The sequence below is a fragment of the Mandrillus leucophaeus genome, unplaced genomic scaffold, assembly GCF_000951045.1.
Source record: "Mandrillus leucophaeus isolate KB7577 unplaced genomic scaffold, Mleu.le_1.0 Scaffold150, whole genome shotgun sequence".
NCBI lineage: Eukaryota > Metazoa > Chordata > Mammalia > Primates > Cercopithecidae > Mandrillus > Mandrillus leucophaeus.
This window is the reverse complement of record NW_012101477.1, coordinates 2,843,342-2,858,563: the sequence shown is the minus strand read 5'-3', so window position 1 is coordinate 2,858,563 and position 15,222 is coordinate 2,843,342. Positions and strand designations below refer to the sequence as shown.

The window sequence follows — 15,222 nt, the reverse complement described above, 5'->3', positions numbered from 1 at the left end:
TATCACTTGTGCTCTTGGGTATTTGCTCCTGAGAAACAAAAACTTATGTTTACACAATCTATAGATGAATGGAACAGCCTTAAACTGGAAACAATGCAGATGTTCCTCAATAGGCAAATGGTTAAACAAATTGAGGCCATCCATAAAATGGAATACTACCCAGCAACAAGAAGAAATGCACTATTGATGCATGCAACAATGTGGATGAATCTCAAAGGAATGATGCTGGGTGAAAAAAACCAATCCTCAAAGGTTACCTGCTATCTGATTCTATTTATATAACATCTTTTGAAATGACAGAATTCTACAGATGGGGAACAGATTAGTAATTGCCAAGGCAGGGACAGGAGTGGGTTGGAGGGGGAGCTTAGAGAAGGAGATAGGTGTGGTTATGAACTGAGGTGGTAGATACATTGATACAGTTGCATAAAACAAAACACATCCAAATAAGTACATGTAAAACTAGGGAAATCGGCATAAGATTGGTGGGTTGTATCACTGTCAGGTTTCTGGCTGTGATATGGTGTAGTAGTTTTCAAGATGCTACCACTGGGATAAACTGGGTGAAGTGTACACAGGATCTCTTTGTACTATTTGTTACAGCTCCCTGTGAATCTACGGTGATCTAAAATAAAAACGTTAATTAGTTGAAAGTGCATTGCAAGTGTATTCAAAACAGAAATCAAAACAAAACAAACAAAAGGCAACCAAAGCCAGCTAGCTTGTCTCCCATTGAGACTTGCCACTGGCTTATGTATGCTGGAGGTCACACCCACTCAGACCCTGGGACTTTTGCCCTTTGGGCCTTGCCAAGCCAACCCCTTGCCACATTTTGCCTCCAGTCTCCGAGCTGGGAGAGGCGTGAAGAACGATCTGGATCTGACCCAACCTAGCACCTGAGGATTTAGGCTGAACCCTGCTCTTCAGCTTCCGTAGAAAGGGCTTTTGGAGGGGCAGGTGATGCGGGTGACCCAGGAGATTAACAAAGCTTCCTGAAACCAACCAGGGGCTAACCCAATACGCATGCGACAGTGGGCCACATCACACAGATGTAGACTCCTGCCATTCTTTCCTGTTACCCAACAACCCAAAACCAGCCTTGCCTGCTGGTTCACAGATGTGCTGCATTAACGTCTCCCTACCATTCCTCCTCCAAGCTTGTGTCTCATTGCTTAGGTGTCTTAACGTTTTGAGCCAGCTCTTTTAAAAAAAAATTTTTATTTTTTTGTAGAGATAAGGGTCTCGCTATGTTCCCCAGGCTGGTCTGGAACTCCTGGCCTCAAGCTTTCCTCCCACCCTGGACTCCCAAAATGTTGAGATTGCAGGCATTGAGCCACTGCATCCAGCCCCAGCTCTTTTTATTCCTTGCACCTGTAACTTCTGGGAGGTGGATAGGACACTTTGCAGGTGGAGGAACAGGCTTAGAGAGGATCAAGTGATTGTCCTAAGACCCTTTCCGTCTGTGTCTGAAAGTTCATAGAGTCTGTGTGGAAGACCAGCTGGCTTTACACTCTGAAATTTTGTTGACCTGATGTTGTCTGAGACTCATGAGAGCAAGCGATATAATTTTTTTTAAAAGGTCATTCAAAGAGAGAAACTTTAAGATTTTCTATGTCTCAGTAGTTCCGCATTTTTCAAACTTTTTGGTCTTAGGATTTCTTTAGTTCCTTAAACTGAGCACCCCAAAGAGCTTTTGTTTATGTGGATTATATCTGTCAATATTTATCATAATATAAATGAATATTGAGAAATTTTTAAAAATAGTAATAATTCCTTTAAAATAAACCATAAACCCAAGATATATTATAACAATATAATAATCTATGATATATTTTTATTAGACTGTTATGAAAGCATAATATATAACATTTTGATGAAAAATAGCTATTTTTCAAAACAAAAAAATTTAGTGAGAAAAGTGATGTTTAAAAATTTTGCAAAATTCTTTATGTTGAGCTTAGCAGCTGGATTCTTGTATCTACTTCTGCATTTAGTCTGTTGCAATGTCACTTTTCATATAGCTTTGGGAACCACTGTACACTCATGAGAAAATGAGTGGAAAAGGTTAGTAATATCTTAGTATAGTTATGAAAATAGTTTTGACCTATGGACTTCTTGAAATGGTTTCAGACCACACTTTGAGAAGCACTGCAATAGCATATTATTTCTTCTGGTCTGTTTCTAGTCCTATCCATCCCATCTCCAGAACAACTTGCATCTCATAGTGATCAGAACAAAAGAGGCTTGAGCCGAAGTGTCAGATATTCATAATTCTGAGGCCTTGGACATTTGTATAGTCTCCAGATTTTGGGGGGTCTGCAGCCCCCATCATGTCCTGACCCTCCCTGCACCCCTTCTGGTTCTAGCACCCAGATACCCAGATCCTTAAAGTAGGGTGACTCTTGGCCGGGCACAGTGGCTCACGCCTGTAATCCCAGCACTTTGGGAGGCCAAGGCGGGAGGATTACAAGGTCAGGAGATCAAGACCATCCTGGTTAACATGGTGAAACACCGTCTCTACTAAAAATATAAAAAAATTAGCTGGGCGTGGTCGTGGGCACCTGTAGTCCCAGCTACTCGGGAGGCTGAGGCAGAAGAATGGCGTGAACCCTGGAGGTGGAGCTTGCAGTGAGCCAATATAGCGCCACTGCACTCCAGCCTGGGCGACAGAGAGAGACTGCGTCTTAAAAAAAAAAAAAAAAGGTAGAGTGACTCTATACAAGAAAACTAAAAGGGCATGGTTCCTGTTAAATGGCTGTGGCTAGAGAGGCAGACAACCAAGCTATCCAATAGAGCTTTCTGCAGTGATGGAAATATTCTCTATCTGCATTGTCCAATATGAAGCATGTGGCGATTGTGCACTTGAAATGTGGATAGTGCAACCAAGGAATTAAATTATTTTACTTTATTCTAACTAATTTAAATGTAAGTAGTCACAGGTGGCTACTGGCTGCTGCATTAGACAGCACAGCCAGACCTTGCTGATACTTACAGAGCCACTGTAAGGATTTGCACTTTTCTCAAGGAGCAATGGGAGGAAAACCTCAAAAGCGTTTTGAACACGGGACCTTGGGGTGACAATCAGATCTGAGTTGTGGAGTCTGACACATGTGTTCATCTGTGTCTCCCTCCCTGCCACAGGCCCCACCATGAGGCCCCAGCCCCACCAGAGGCCCCGCGCTGCCCTGGCCCCCGGTGCACTGTGCTAGCCCCCAGCCAGGGCGTGGGGAGGGCAGTGGCCATGGCCAGCCACGTGGACCTGCTGACGGAGCTGCAGCTGCTGGAGAAGGTGCCCACGCTGGAGCGGCTGCGGGCCGCCCAAAAGCGCCGGGCCCAGCAGCTGAAGAAGTGGGCACAGTACGAGCAGGACTTGCAGCACCGCAAGCGAAAGCATGAGCGGAAGCGCAGCACTGGCAGCCGCCGCAAGAAAGTGTCATTCGAGGCTAGCGTGGCCCTGCTGGAGGCCTCGCTGAGGAACGACGCCGAGGAAGGTAGGCCCCTCTGTGCCTTGGCGGCCGTGCAGCTGCCTTGGCCTCTGCTCAGGGTTTGGAATCCAGGTTCTATGCAGTAGACGTGTGGGCAAGGCAGGTCTGCAGACCCTCTTCCAAGTTCCTCTTAGGAAGTGGACGTTCCTAGGAAAACCTTCGAATTTATCATAGACTTTTTTTTTCCCTCTAAGACAGGGTCTCGCTCTGCCTCCCAGGCTGGAGGAGTACAGTGGTGCGATCTTAGCTCACTACAACCTCTGCCACCCAGGCTCAAGTGATCCTTCCACCTCAGCTTCCCTAGTAGCTGGGATCACAGGTGTACTGCCACCATACCCAGCTAATTAAAAAAAAAAAGTTTTTTGTAGAGATAGGGGTCTCATTTTGTTGCCCCGGCTGGTCTCGAATTCCTAAGCTCAAGTGATCTGCCCACATTGGTCTCCCAAAGTGCTGGGATTACAGGCATGAGCCACAGCGCCAGACCTAGACTTTTTGTTTAAACATCTTCATTCATTTTTATTTATTTATTTTATTTATTTATTTATTTATTTATTTATTTATTTATTTATTTATACATAGGGTCTTACTATGTTGCCCAGGCTGGTCTCAAACTCCCAGCTTAAAGGGATCCTCGTGCCTCAGCCTCCCAAGCAGCTAGGATTATAGGCAAGCCACCTTGCCCAGCTTTATTTTTTTGGGAACAAGGATTCCAGCCTTTGGCTAAGGAATACCATAATAACTTTCTTTCTCTCCCACAAATATTTGCAGATAACCACAAATATTTACAGACAACTTCTTTTGCATTACTTTCCTAGATATAGTGGTGAACAAGTTGGATCTGGTTTCTCCCCACCAAGAGCTCAATACTCATGGGATCTTGCATTTCGTAAAGCTCTCCTCTGTGCCAGACCCCATGCCTGGCACCCTCTGAATGCTGTTCTGTGTATTCAGTGTATGTAGCCTTTGCTGCAGTCATAAATGGTGTAGAGGGATGGACTCGGAAGTGAGACTACCTGAATCTGAAACTGGCTTTGTCAGTTCCCTGCATGAGCTTAACACGTAGACAAGTCTCTTCTGCTCTCTGTATTTCGTTTATACCTCTGTAAAATGGGGCTAATAAGAAAATCCACTTTAAGGGCTTGCTGTGAACATTAAGTTAGAAAATCCGTGTGAAGTTCTTAAACATGGTCCCTTATGCTAAGGAAGTGATTATTAATGTTTTATTTTATTATATTAGTATATTTTATTTACATTAACAGAGGATGTCCATAAAGTCTGAAAACAGATATAGACAATGCTGTCTAGGACATTTTCACTCTGTAAAATGAATGAGTAAATAAATATAAACAAACATGTATACACATTCATATAATTTATGTTTCCAGGTTTTTTTCTTTTTCTTTTTCTTTTTCTTTTTTTTATTTTTTTGAGATGGAGTCTCGCTTGTTGCCCAGTCTGGGCAAAGTGCAGCAGTATGATCTTGGCTCACTGCAACCTCTGCCTCCCAGGTTCCAGCAATTCTTCTGCCTTAGCCTCCTGAATAGCTGGGATTGCAGGCGTACACCTCCATGCCCTGGCTATTTTTTAAAACTTTTAGTAGAGATGGGATTTCACCATGTTGGCCAACCTGGTCTCGAACTCTTGACCTCAGGTGATCCACCTGCCTTGGCCTTCCAAAGTGCTGGGGATTACAGGCACGAGTCACTGGGCCCAGCCTATGTTTCCAGATTTTATGGATACCTTGTACTTGTCATATTTAACTTAATTATATTATTTTTGTGTCTCATGAGCTAGATATCATGATCTGTACCATGTACAGTGCTTTAAGAGCCATGTATGATAACACCCATTTTACAGATGGGGGAACTGAAACTCATAGAGGTTCAGAACCTCGACCAAGGTGGCAGAGCGGGATCAGAACCACTGGCATCCGACTCTTGTCACTGCCCTCATAGCCTTGTAGGTTTGCTTCCTGTTGTAGGAATAAATGGAGGATCCACGATTTAACCACAGCCCCCTTCCCTGGGCTTGTTTGGAGGCAGTCTCGCCTGCTCGTTGTGAGCCAAGGTCTGTGCACCTCCCTGTTCCCCGGGGCACCTCTGACGCATCCCTGTATAATAAACCTTCCTGGCTGTCCCTGGAGAGGCCTGGCCATGCTTCCTGGGTCCCTGCACACACCTTCCAGTCAATGAAAGAACAGAGAGGTGGTGGCATTTCTGGCCCAAGAGGTGCTGGGTTTTAGTCACCTTGCTCTTCAGGTTCTAGAACCTCTGAGAAGTGTAATTCCACTTCCACCTGGCTGCAGAGGGCTCTAGGAAACGAGCCAAGAGGCATCCCTGGAACTACTCTGCTGCAAGCTGCTCCACTGAGAGCCCGGGGTGAGCAGCCCTGGTGAGAAGAGAGGTGGAATCTCGGGCTTGGGGACATGGCCCCGAGGCTCCTTCCCACGTGCAGTTTGCCGAGTGACGCGGCAACCCCATCCCCACGCAGTGGGTGGCTTGTCATGATGTCTAATTTTTGTTGGGGGCGGAAGTTCATCAGCTCTTCTCACCCCTCATTATTGACTGACTTCTTGCCTGACAAAGCCCCATTGCCCCTCCCTGAGGGGCTCTGTGAACGGGCTGCGGGCTTCAGACCATTCTCCCAGCCCCCTGCCGAGTCCCTACCCCTTGCTGATGTCTTGTTTCCCGGTTAGAAGGAGCACTGGGTTGGGAGTGAAGGGGTCAGTGCCCCGCAGCCCTGCCTGTGACTTTGAGCAGCTTGTTTCATCTCTGTGGGTCCAGTTTTTTTGTTTTGTTTTGTTTTGTTTTGTTTTTGAGACCAAGTCTCGCTCTGTCACCCAGGCTGGAGTGCAGTGGTGCAATCTTGGCTGACGGCAACCTCAGCCTCCCGAGTTCAAGCGATTCTCCTGCCTCAGCCTCTTGAGTAGCTGAGACTACAGGCATGCGCCACCACACCCAGCTAATTTTTGTATTTTTAGTAGAGTTGGGGTTTTGCCGTGTTGGCAAGGCTGGTCTCAAACTCCTGACCTCAAAGTGATCCACCCACTTCGGCCTCCCAAAGTGCTGGGATGACAGGCGTGAGCCACTGCGTTCAGTTTTTTAATCTGTGAGATCAGGTTTTGAAGCTTGCCCTCAAGAGGGTATGGCAAGACTTAGACAAGGTCCTGGATGTGACAGTTCTTTGAAAATTTACCCTGAGACCTGTACCAGCATGGTGATAATGCACTTTATTTTGTTTTGTTTTTCACAGACTTTAATGTTTTTCAGAACCTAAACATGCACAAATACATTCTTCTTGTAAAAAACAATCAACATAGAAGTGTACAAAGTAAAAAGTCCTTTGTGTCTCTCCCTTCCTCCCTCTCTCCTTCCTCCCTCCCTTTGCTTCTTTTTGTCCATCCGTCACTACTGTTGTTAGTGTGAGGTTTCTTTTCCAGGTATTTTTTTTCATTTGCCTATGCATTTGTGGACTTCAGAGAAATATAGAGCTAGGTTTCTTTTTTAAAAAGCTTTTACATAAGTGATGGTATCCTGGACACATTATTCTGCAATTTTCTTTTTTTCCTATCCAACAGTATATCTTGGAGACATTTTCATGCCAGAACATATACAGTACGGATCTGTGCCATTATTTTTATCTGCTGTGTAGTATTCCATAGTATGGATTCACCAGAATTTTCGAACTAGCTCCTTATTGATGTAGATCTTTCCAGTAGCTTTGCTTTTGCCACAGTGAATGTTTTATGTGCATGTGCAAATGTTTATAGAGGACAGATGTGGTGAAACGAAAGCGATGGATCCGAAGGTATTAAATTTGAATGAGAAAAGTGCTAGACCCCATGGGCTGGTCCCTCTGTCTCTAGGGGCAGCCAAGTGAGGGGAAGGGGCCAGAACACTGTGCTCTGTGCCAGGCCCTGGGGTTGGTTTGGGGGTCCACAGGTGCCTGGGTTTGGATGAGGGGTGTGAGGCTGCCATCAGTCAGCCCTTGACCTCACTGGGCTATGCTGAGCTTCCTGGCAGCACTACAGAGCCTGCTGCTTCCAGCAGGCTAGAAACGGCTGCTTCTTGCTGGTGGAGCTGGTGTTTGGGAGGCTGCCGGGGTGTGAGCTCACAGTGGCGTGGGAACGTGGGGTGGCAGCTCCCCCGCTCCCCTGAGCTCACAGCAGCCTCTGAGTCAACCTCCCCCACCTGCCTGGGGAATGTGAGTTGTTTCCAGAGAAAGGCAGGCTGGGAGCTCTGAGTTTCGTCCTCTGGTCCCATATTGCCTTTAGGCTAGTGTTCTTGCCCTTGGACTTGCCTGAGCCCCATGCTCACTGCTCTCACTGCCATCACCCTCTGCCCCAGGCAATGCCAGCTCCACCGAGATCCTCCCTTATTCCCTGTGTTATCTTACCTCCACACCTTTATATATGCAATTCCCTCTGTCTGGGACACTCTTCCTGTGACTAACTTCTGTAACCCTCAGCTTTGAGTCCGGCGTGACCTCTAGGGAGCCATCCGGGAGCCTTTTCTGCACTCCCACCCCATCACTGGTTAAAGTAGCAACTCAATACGTAGCTGATGTTTACTGAGAGACAGTGTAGTGTCATGGCTAGGAGTACAGACCCTGCAGTTTGTCCTCCAGGATTCAAATCCCCGCTCTACCATTTACTAGCTGTGCATCCTTGGGAAAGTTACTTTACTTCTCGGTGCCTCTGTTTCTCCATCTGTAAAAATGAGGATGATAATATACCTGCTCCAAAAGTTGTTGGGGGGGTTAAATTAAGTTGATAAATGTTGAAGTGGTATGGTAAGAGCTATATAAGTGATATAAATTGTTGTTATTCTACACTATTATTCTACATTTACATAATCTATTATTACGGCATATTCTGATTGTCATCATTGTTCTTATTTATCAGGTACTTTGTACCAGACAGCTTGCCTTACATATGTTATCTCGGTTAATCTTCATAGTAACTCTTTGAGGTTAGAGAGTCAAACCCCATTTTTTAAAAATAGCTTGGGGTTCAGTTTACATATTATACAATTTGCCCATTTTAAGTGTACAATTCAATGATTTTCAGTAAATTTACAGAGTTGTGCATCCATCAGTCACAATCTAATTGTAAAACATTTCCATCACTGGGTGGGGTGGCTCACACCTGTAATCCCAGCACTTTGGGAGGCCCAGGTAGAGGATCGCTTAAGCCCAGGAGTTCTAGACCAGCCTGGAAAGTCCGTCTGTACCACAGGAAAAAAAAAAAAAAAAAAAAAATCCAGGCGTGGCGGCGCATGCCTGTGGTCCCAGCCACTTGGAAGGCTTAGGCAGGAGGATCACTTAAGTCTGGGAGGTTAAAGCTGCAGTGAGCCATGATTGAACCACTAACCTGGGTGACAGAGCAAGACCCCATCTCAAAAACAAACAGAAAGCATTTTCATCATCCCAGAAAGAAGCCTCATGCCCATTTGCAGTAACTCCTGGTTCCCAGCCCCAGGCAACCATAATCTACTTTCTGTCTGTATAGATTTGCCTTTTCTGGACATATTATTTACATGGAATCATATAATATATGATCTTTGTGATTGGCTTCTTTCATTCAGAATACTGCTTTCAAAGTTCATCCTTGGTGTGACATCATATATCAGGGTTTCATTCCTTTTCATTGCCCCGTAGTATTCTATTGTATAGATATACCACATTTTGTTTATCCATTCACCAGTAGGTGAGCATTTGGATTATTTCTGTTTTGGGGTAGGATGAAGAATGCTGGTAAGCAAATTTGGGTACAAGTCTTCGTGTGGATATATGTTTTCATTTCTCCTGGGTCATCACCTTGGAATAGAATTGTTGGGTCATATGGTAAATTATGTTTAACTTTTTAAGAAACTGCTGTACTGTCTTGGAAAATGGCTTCACTGTGTTAATTCTCATCCCCCCGTTTTACGGATGAGGAATTTGAAGCTCAGAGAGACTAAGTCACCTGCAAGGTCTCATAGGTTTTAAGTATCAGACTCAATCCCAGGACTCAAACCCAGATCAGTTGTCTCTGAAGCCCATGTATTTAACCACCAGGCAGTTCTGTACTTCCTGCTTTTGTTTTCACTAGAAAAGCAGATAACCCTCAGTTGTGGTTCTAATCTGTGTTTGTTTTGGCCTTAGGCATCCTGGTGTTTCTGCTGGCCTCTTAGGCCCTTTGATTTGGGGGCCCCCAGATAAGCTCTTTAGCCCCAGATATAACTCTTTCTAGGGCCACAATAGCCCAGCCTCCCTTGAAATCATCGAATTTATGTTAAGTTGTTAGAGACTTCTGTTTTTCTCTCAGAATGTGTAGGGTTTTCTTTATGGAAATTCTCATTCAAAAAATGTTTGAGTGATTCTTCTGTACTCTAAATTTAACTCTTATTAAATTTAATGATTTTTCTCACTGTAAAGGTTTTTGAACTCTTTTTTAAGCAGAGGAAACTTTTCTTTAAATGAGATACTATTCAGAAGCCCAATATGTAAAACAAAGGAAGGAGCTGTTCTGACTGGGGTCAGATGGGTGGGGTGCTCAGTCATCCCTGCCACCTGCAACCCCCTCCCCCGCCCCCAGGCACAGCACAGGACACCTGGGCCCTGCCGCCCGCCTCTTAAACCATTGGCTCATCTACAGGAACTAACTCTGACTTTCACTTTTGGTGATTTTGAAAAGGGAAGTTTCTTTTCTTCTAATTATTAAAAAAAAAAAAAAACCCCTATTATTGTTATAGAAATTTTTAGAAGTACAGAAAAAAGAAGCATTAAGAAGAAGATAAAATCACCCATATTCCCACTGAACAGCAACAACCATTGATTATATTTTGGTATTGTTGTGTCAGGCAGCGTCCTGGGAGGAAACAAATGGTGATTTTATATGGGGCGATTTGTGGAAAGTTTGATGAAGGGGCAGTTTGTAAAAGGTTTAGGGAAGTGGTCCTCAAACTTTTTGGTTTCAGAGCCCCTTTATATTCTTAAAACCTGAGAACTTCTAAGAGCTTTGGTTTAACTGGGTTCTATCTACCCATATTTACTGTATTTGAAATTTAAACAGAGGCATTAAATATTTATTCATTAATTAAGTCAGAGTGATAAACACATTATCTATTGACTATCTGCTTCTGCGTAGCAGATGAGCTCAAAATTTAGCAGCTTAAAACAATAAACATTTACTGCCTCACACAATTTCTGTGGCTCAGGGATCCAGAGCAGCTCAGCTGGGCGGTTCTAGTTCAGGATATCTCATAAGGTTGCAGTCACTTCAGGATTTACCTGGGGCTGGAGAATCCAACTTCCAAGATGGCTCACAGGCATGGCTCTTGGCAGGAGGCCTCAGTTCCCTGCCATGTGACCCTCTCTATAGGACAGCTCCACTGTTCTCTCAGCATGGCAGATGGCTTTTTTCAGAGTGAGTGATCCAAGAGATAGAGGAATCCACAATGCCTTTATGACCTCGTGTTGGAAATCATGTACCATCACTTCTACCATCTTTTATTCATGAGAAATGACTCACTAGGTCCAGCCCACACTCCAGGGGTGGGGAATTAAGCTTCATCTTTTGAAGAGAGAATTTGTGGACATGTTTTAAAACCACCACATGTTAACATAAATATTTTTATGAAAAATGATATTTTTCAAAACAAAAAAAAAAAGCAATGAGGAGAGTAGCCTTGTTTTATATTTTTGCAAATCTTTTTAAGATCTGGCTTAACGGAAGACAGTTGGAGTATCTTATCTGCTTCTGCCTTCAATCTGTTGTGATATGTTATTTTGGTTGAAGTAAATAAAGAAAGTCTTATGTAGTTGGAAAAGGGAGGAAATATTTTAATTTGCTTTTTCAGATATTGTGGATATTCTTTGATACTACATCTAAACTCAACAAGTAGTACTTTCTTAAAGGTTAGTTGCAGTGCAGAATCTGAAGCCATATCAATTTACATCAAAATCCATTGGTCTGTCTTGCATTTTGAATGGTTCTTTTACCCATGTGTACTTTTTTTTTTTAATGTAATGTATTGGATCTGTTAGAAAATATTGGTTCACTTTACCCATGTGTACTTTTTTAAAAAATGTAATGTATTGGATCTGTTAGAAAATATTGGTTCACTGAGTTATACAGATCTTCCAAATGTTGACACATTGCTTTATACAATATAAGAAAATGCATAGTTTCAATACCAGTCTTGCCATACAATTATTCAAGTACTGGGAAACTCTTAAGTTCATGGTAGCTATAAAAGTTTTCTAAAATTTGGATTTTTGCTTAAAAGTTCAAATTCTATCATTGGTAACAAATGCTGTTAGTTGTGAGAAGATCCATTTGCCCTTTTTAGGAAAAAAAAAAAAAAAAAAAAACACTGCCTGTTAAATACTCAAGTCTGAATAACCATTGTTTGCTAGACATCCTTTAAGTAAAACGAGTGCTCCATGAGAGAAGAGGCTAGCTTAGCACACAGCTTCAAAAATGGCTCAAGTGGGCCGGATGCGGTGGCTCACGCCTGTAATCCCAGCACTTTGGGAGGCCGAGGCAGGCGGATCACAAGGTCAGGAGATCGAGACCACAGTGAAACCCTGTCTCTACTAAAAATACAAAAAATTAGCCGGGCGCGGTGGCGGGAGCCTGTAGTCCCAGCTACTCAGGAGGCTGGTGTGAACCCGGGAGGCGGAGCTTGCAGTGAGTGGAGATCGGGCCACTGCACTCCAACCTGGGGGACAGAGCGAGACTCTGTCTCAAAAAAAAAAAAAATGGTTCAAGTATTGCAGTTGGAGACAATGATTATTCTTTTTTTGAACTTCCCATTTTGTCACATGGAATATTAAAAGGACATATACTCAAGGATTAAGGTTTCATAAAATTGATACATTTTACTGCTTTATCAAGGACATTTTTAAGGGAAACTGGTATTGATTTTTTTTCTTTTGATTGCACATACAAAACAATGAAGTTGGTGATTGCTAGTACAGCTTGGTGCCACTGAGTTAATTCTATTAAAACAATAGTAGTTTTACCCACCATTGCTTTTATACCATCAGTGCAAATGTCAACACAGTGGAAAATGCAAGTAATTTCTAAGTGTTACTGTGAAAATCATTTTGATGTTTTAATACCCTGAAAGAGTCTAGGGACCACTTTGAGAACCACTGGTTTATGGGGGTCAACAAGGAATGGGGCAATACCCTGGGATAGGAAAAGTTGGGAGATCTTACCCACCCCACCCCACCGCCCCCCTGGGCCTGAAGGAGACAAGGAAATGGAAACTACTAGAACCTAAGGCAGGTACATACGGTACATATGGGAGAGGGTTGACTAACAGGAGCGGTGGCTGCCACTCCATGCCTCTGCCATTCTGGTGCTTTCAATGACAAACCTAACCAGAAAGCAGAATGCAAGGAAGCCTTTGATGTAGTGCAAGTCGGCTGACTTCCTCAGGCATGGAGAAGGGAAGATCTAGAAGAACAGATGGGGCAGAGAGTGAGCCCAGCTGTCTTCAACCCTTCGGATCTACACACAAACAAGGAGTGAGTTTGTGTACATTTAAAAAACAACTTTTAGGGCCAAATATGGTGGCCCATGCCTGTCATCTCAGAGCTTTGGGAGCCTCAGGTGGGAGGATGGCTTGAGCCCAGGAGTTCAAGACTGCAATGAGCTGTGATGGTGCCACTACACTCCAGCCTAAGTGACAGAGGAAGAGTCTGTCCCTAAAAAATAAATAAACAAATACATAAAAATGTAAAAGTAAAAACAACTTTTAGCCTAACATTCACTTGTGAATTCAGCAAAATGAGTCATTTGCTAGAGCTGTGGTATCGTGGAGAGCCTGTCTGAGGAGGTGATTTGGGCTCGGACCTGAATGTGGAGGAGCCTGGGAGAAATGTACAAAGGATATCTGATGGGAATAGGCTTGGCGTGTTTGAAGACAGGAGAAAGATGGGAGGTGGAAGGGTAGGGGGAGCAGGTGGTTGGGGAGAGCATACTGACCTTAGAAGACTAGAGTAGGAACTGTATATTTGATTTCGATGAAAAGCCACTGGTGGTTTTGAAAGGGGAATCATATGATGAGACATAGATTTTGAATTAGGGATGGATTTTCCTAGTTGCTGAGTGCGGAGTGGACTGTAGAAATCTATTTTCACGGGGCTGTGAGGGGAGCAGGGAGGCTCATGAGAAGCCGTCACAGTGGTGAGAACCTATGGTGGTCACTGGATGATGCAGAAATCAGGAGGTGGAGCCCACAGGGCTTCTGTGTCAAGTGACGGAGGAGGGACTCAGTGATGACTCTTGGGTTTTTGGTTTGAACACCTAGGTGGATAACAGTGCCACATTCTGAGACTGGGAAGATCGGAGTAGGAGGGAGGAGGGGATTTGGAGAGAATCAAGTTCTGTACGACTGTCCAAGTTGACATGTCCTTTTAACATCTACATGGAGTTCTTGAAAGGGCAGATGAATATGTGAGTCTGGAGCTCAGGGGAGATATGAGGGATGGTTATAATATTTGGGAAGTCATCAGCATGATACGAGTGCAGTCTTTTCAAAAATGCGGGACAGTATGAGGTCATCTAGGAAGAAAGGGTAGTTGGAGCAGAGAAGGGATCGCAGAGAAGGGATCACTAGAGAAAGCTCTGGGACACCTCAATAGCTGCCTGTTAACTCAAGAAGAAGAGAACAAAGGAGACCAGAATCATCTACTCAGATGGTAGAAAGAAAACTAGGAAGAGTGTGGCATCTCAGAAGCCTGGAAGAAAGGACTGTCGGCTCAGTCAAATGCTGTTGAGGGGTTGAATATTTTGTCTTATCTTTATACAGTCTTTGGAAAAAGAGATTTCTAATGATGACCTCATATATCCTGTCTGGATGTTCCATAATTTATGCAACTACTCCCTTATTATTGTATTTTGAGGCCATTCCCAATTTTTGCTACTATAAATTATGCCGTGGTGAATATCAATGTATAAAAATATTTGGTTGGCTGGGTGCAGTGGCTCATGCCTATGAATCCCAGCACTTTGAGAGGCCAAGGCAGGAGGATCACTTGAGCCCAGGAGTTCAAGACCAGCCTAGGCAACATAGTGAGATCCCGTATCTACACAAAATTAAAAAAATTACCCAGGTGTAGTGACGTGTACCTGTGGTCTTAGCAACTTGGTGGGGTGGAGGTGTGAGGAACTCGAGCGCAGGAGGTTGAGGCTGCAGTAAGCCGTGATTGTGCCACTGCACTCCAGCCCAGGTGACAGAGTGAGACCCTGTCTCCAAAAAACTAAATAGATAAAATAAAAATAAAAAGTATTTGGCCATAGGTTTATTTACTAGGTAGATTCCCAGATGTTCATTGGCTTTGAGGTCTCGAAATAAACCACTAATTTGACTACCAGAGAGGTTGCATCAGCTGTGTGTATCCATCCCTGCTGTCTCCCCACCTCATCACTACCTGCCACATCAATGCTGGATGATGACATTGAAAACACACTTTTGCTGATGTATTTGATATATGGAAAATAGTCCTGTTGTCTTAATTTGCATAAAGTTGAGACAGTTAAGGTTGAATACCTATTCATAAGTTTACTGATCATCTCTCTCCTTTGAGTTGTCTAGTTTGTTTGTCTTTTTGTTGTTGTTGTTGTTTTGAGATGGAATCTCCCTCTGTCCCCAGGCTGGAGTGCAGTGGTACAATCTTGGCTCACTGTAACCTCTGCCTCCTGGATTCAAGCAATTCTCCTGTCTCAGCCTCCCGAGTAGCT

General features: G+C 43.9%; 1 protein-coding gene across 2 annotated transcripts in view; it reads left to right on the top strand.

The window, feature by feature from the left end:
- The window catches only part of PPP1R16B (protein phosphatase 1, regulatory subunit 16B), a 121,080-nt gene that overhangs the window by 27,728 nt on the left and 78,130 nt on the right, over positions 1-15,222 (top strand). For both annotated transcript variants that reach the window (XM_011974968.1, XM_011974967.1), the window contains exon 2: positions 3,142-3,491. In XM_011974968.1, coding sequence (XP_011830358.1) covers positions 3,242-3,491 — 250 coding nt within the window. In that variant the 5' untranslated portion in view covers positions 3,142-3,241. The remainder of the gene's footprint in view (positions 1-3,141; positions 3,492-15,222) is intronic.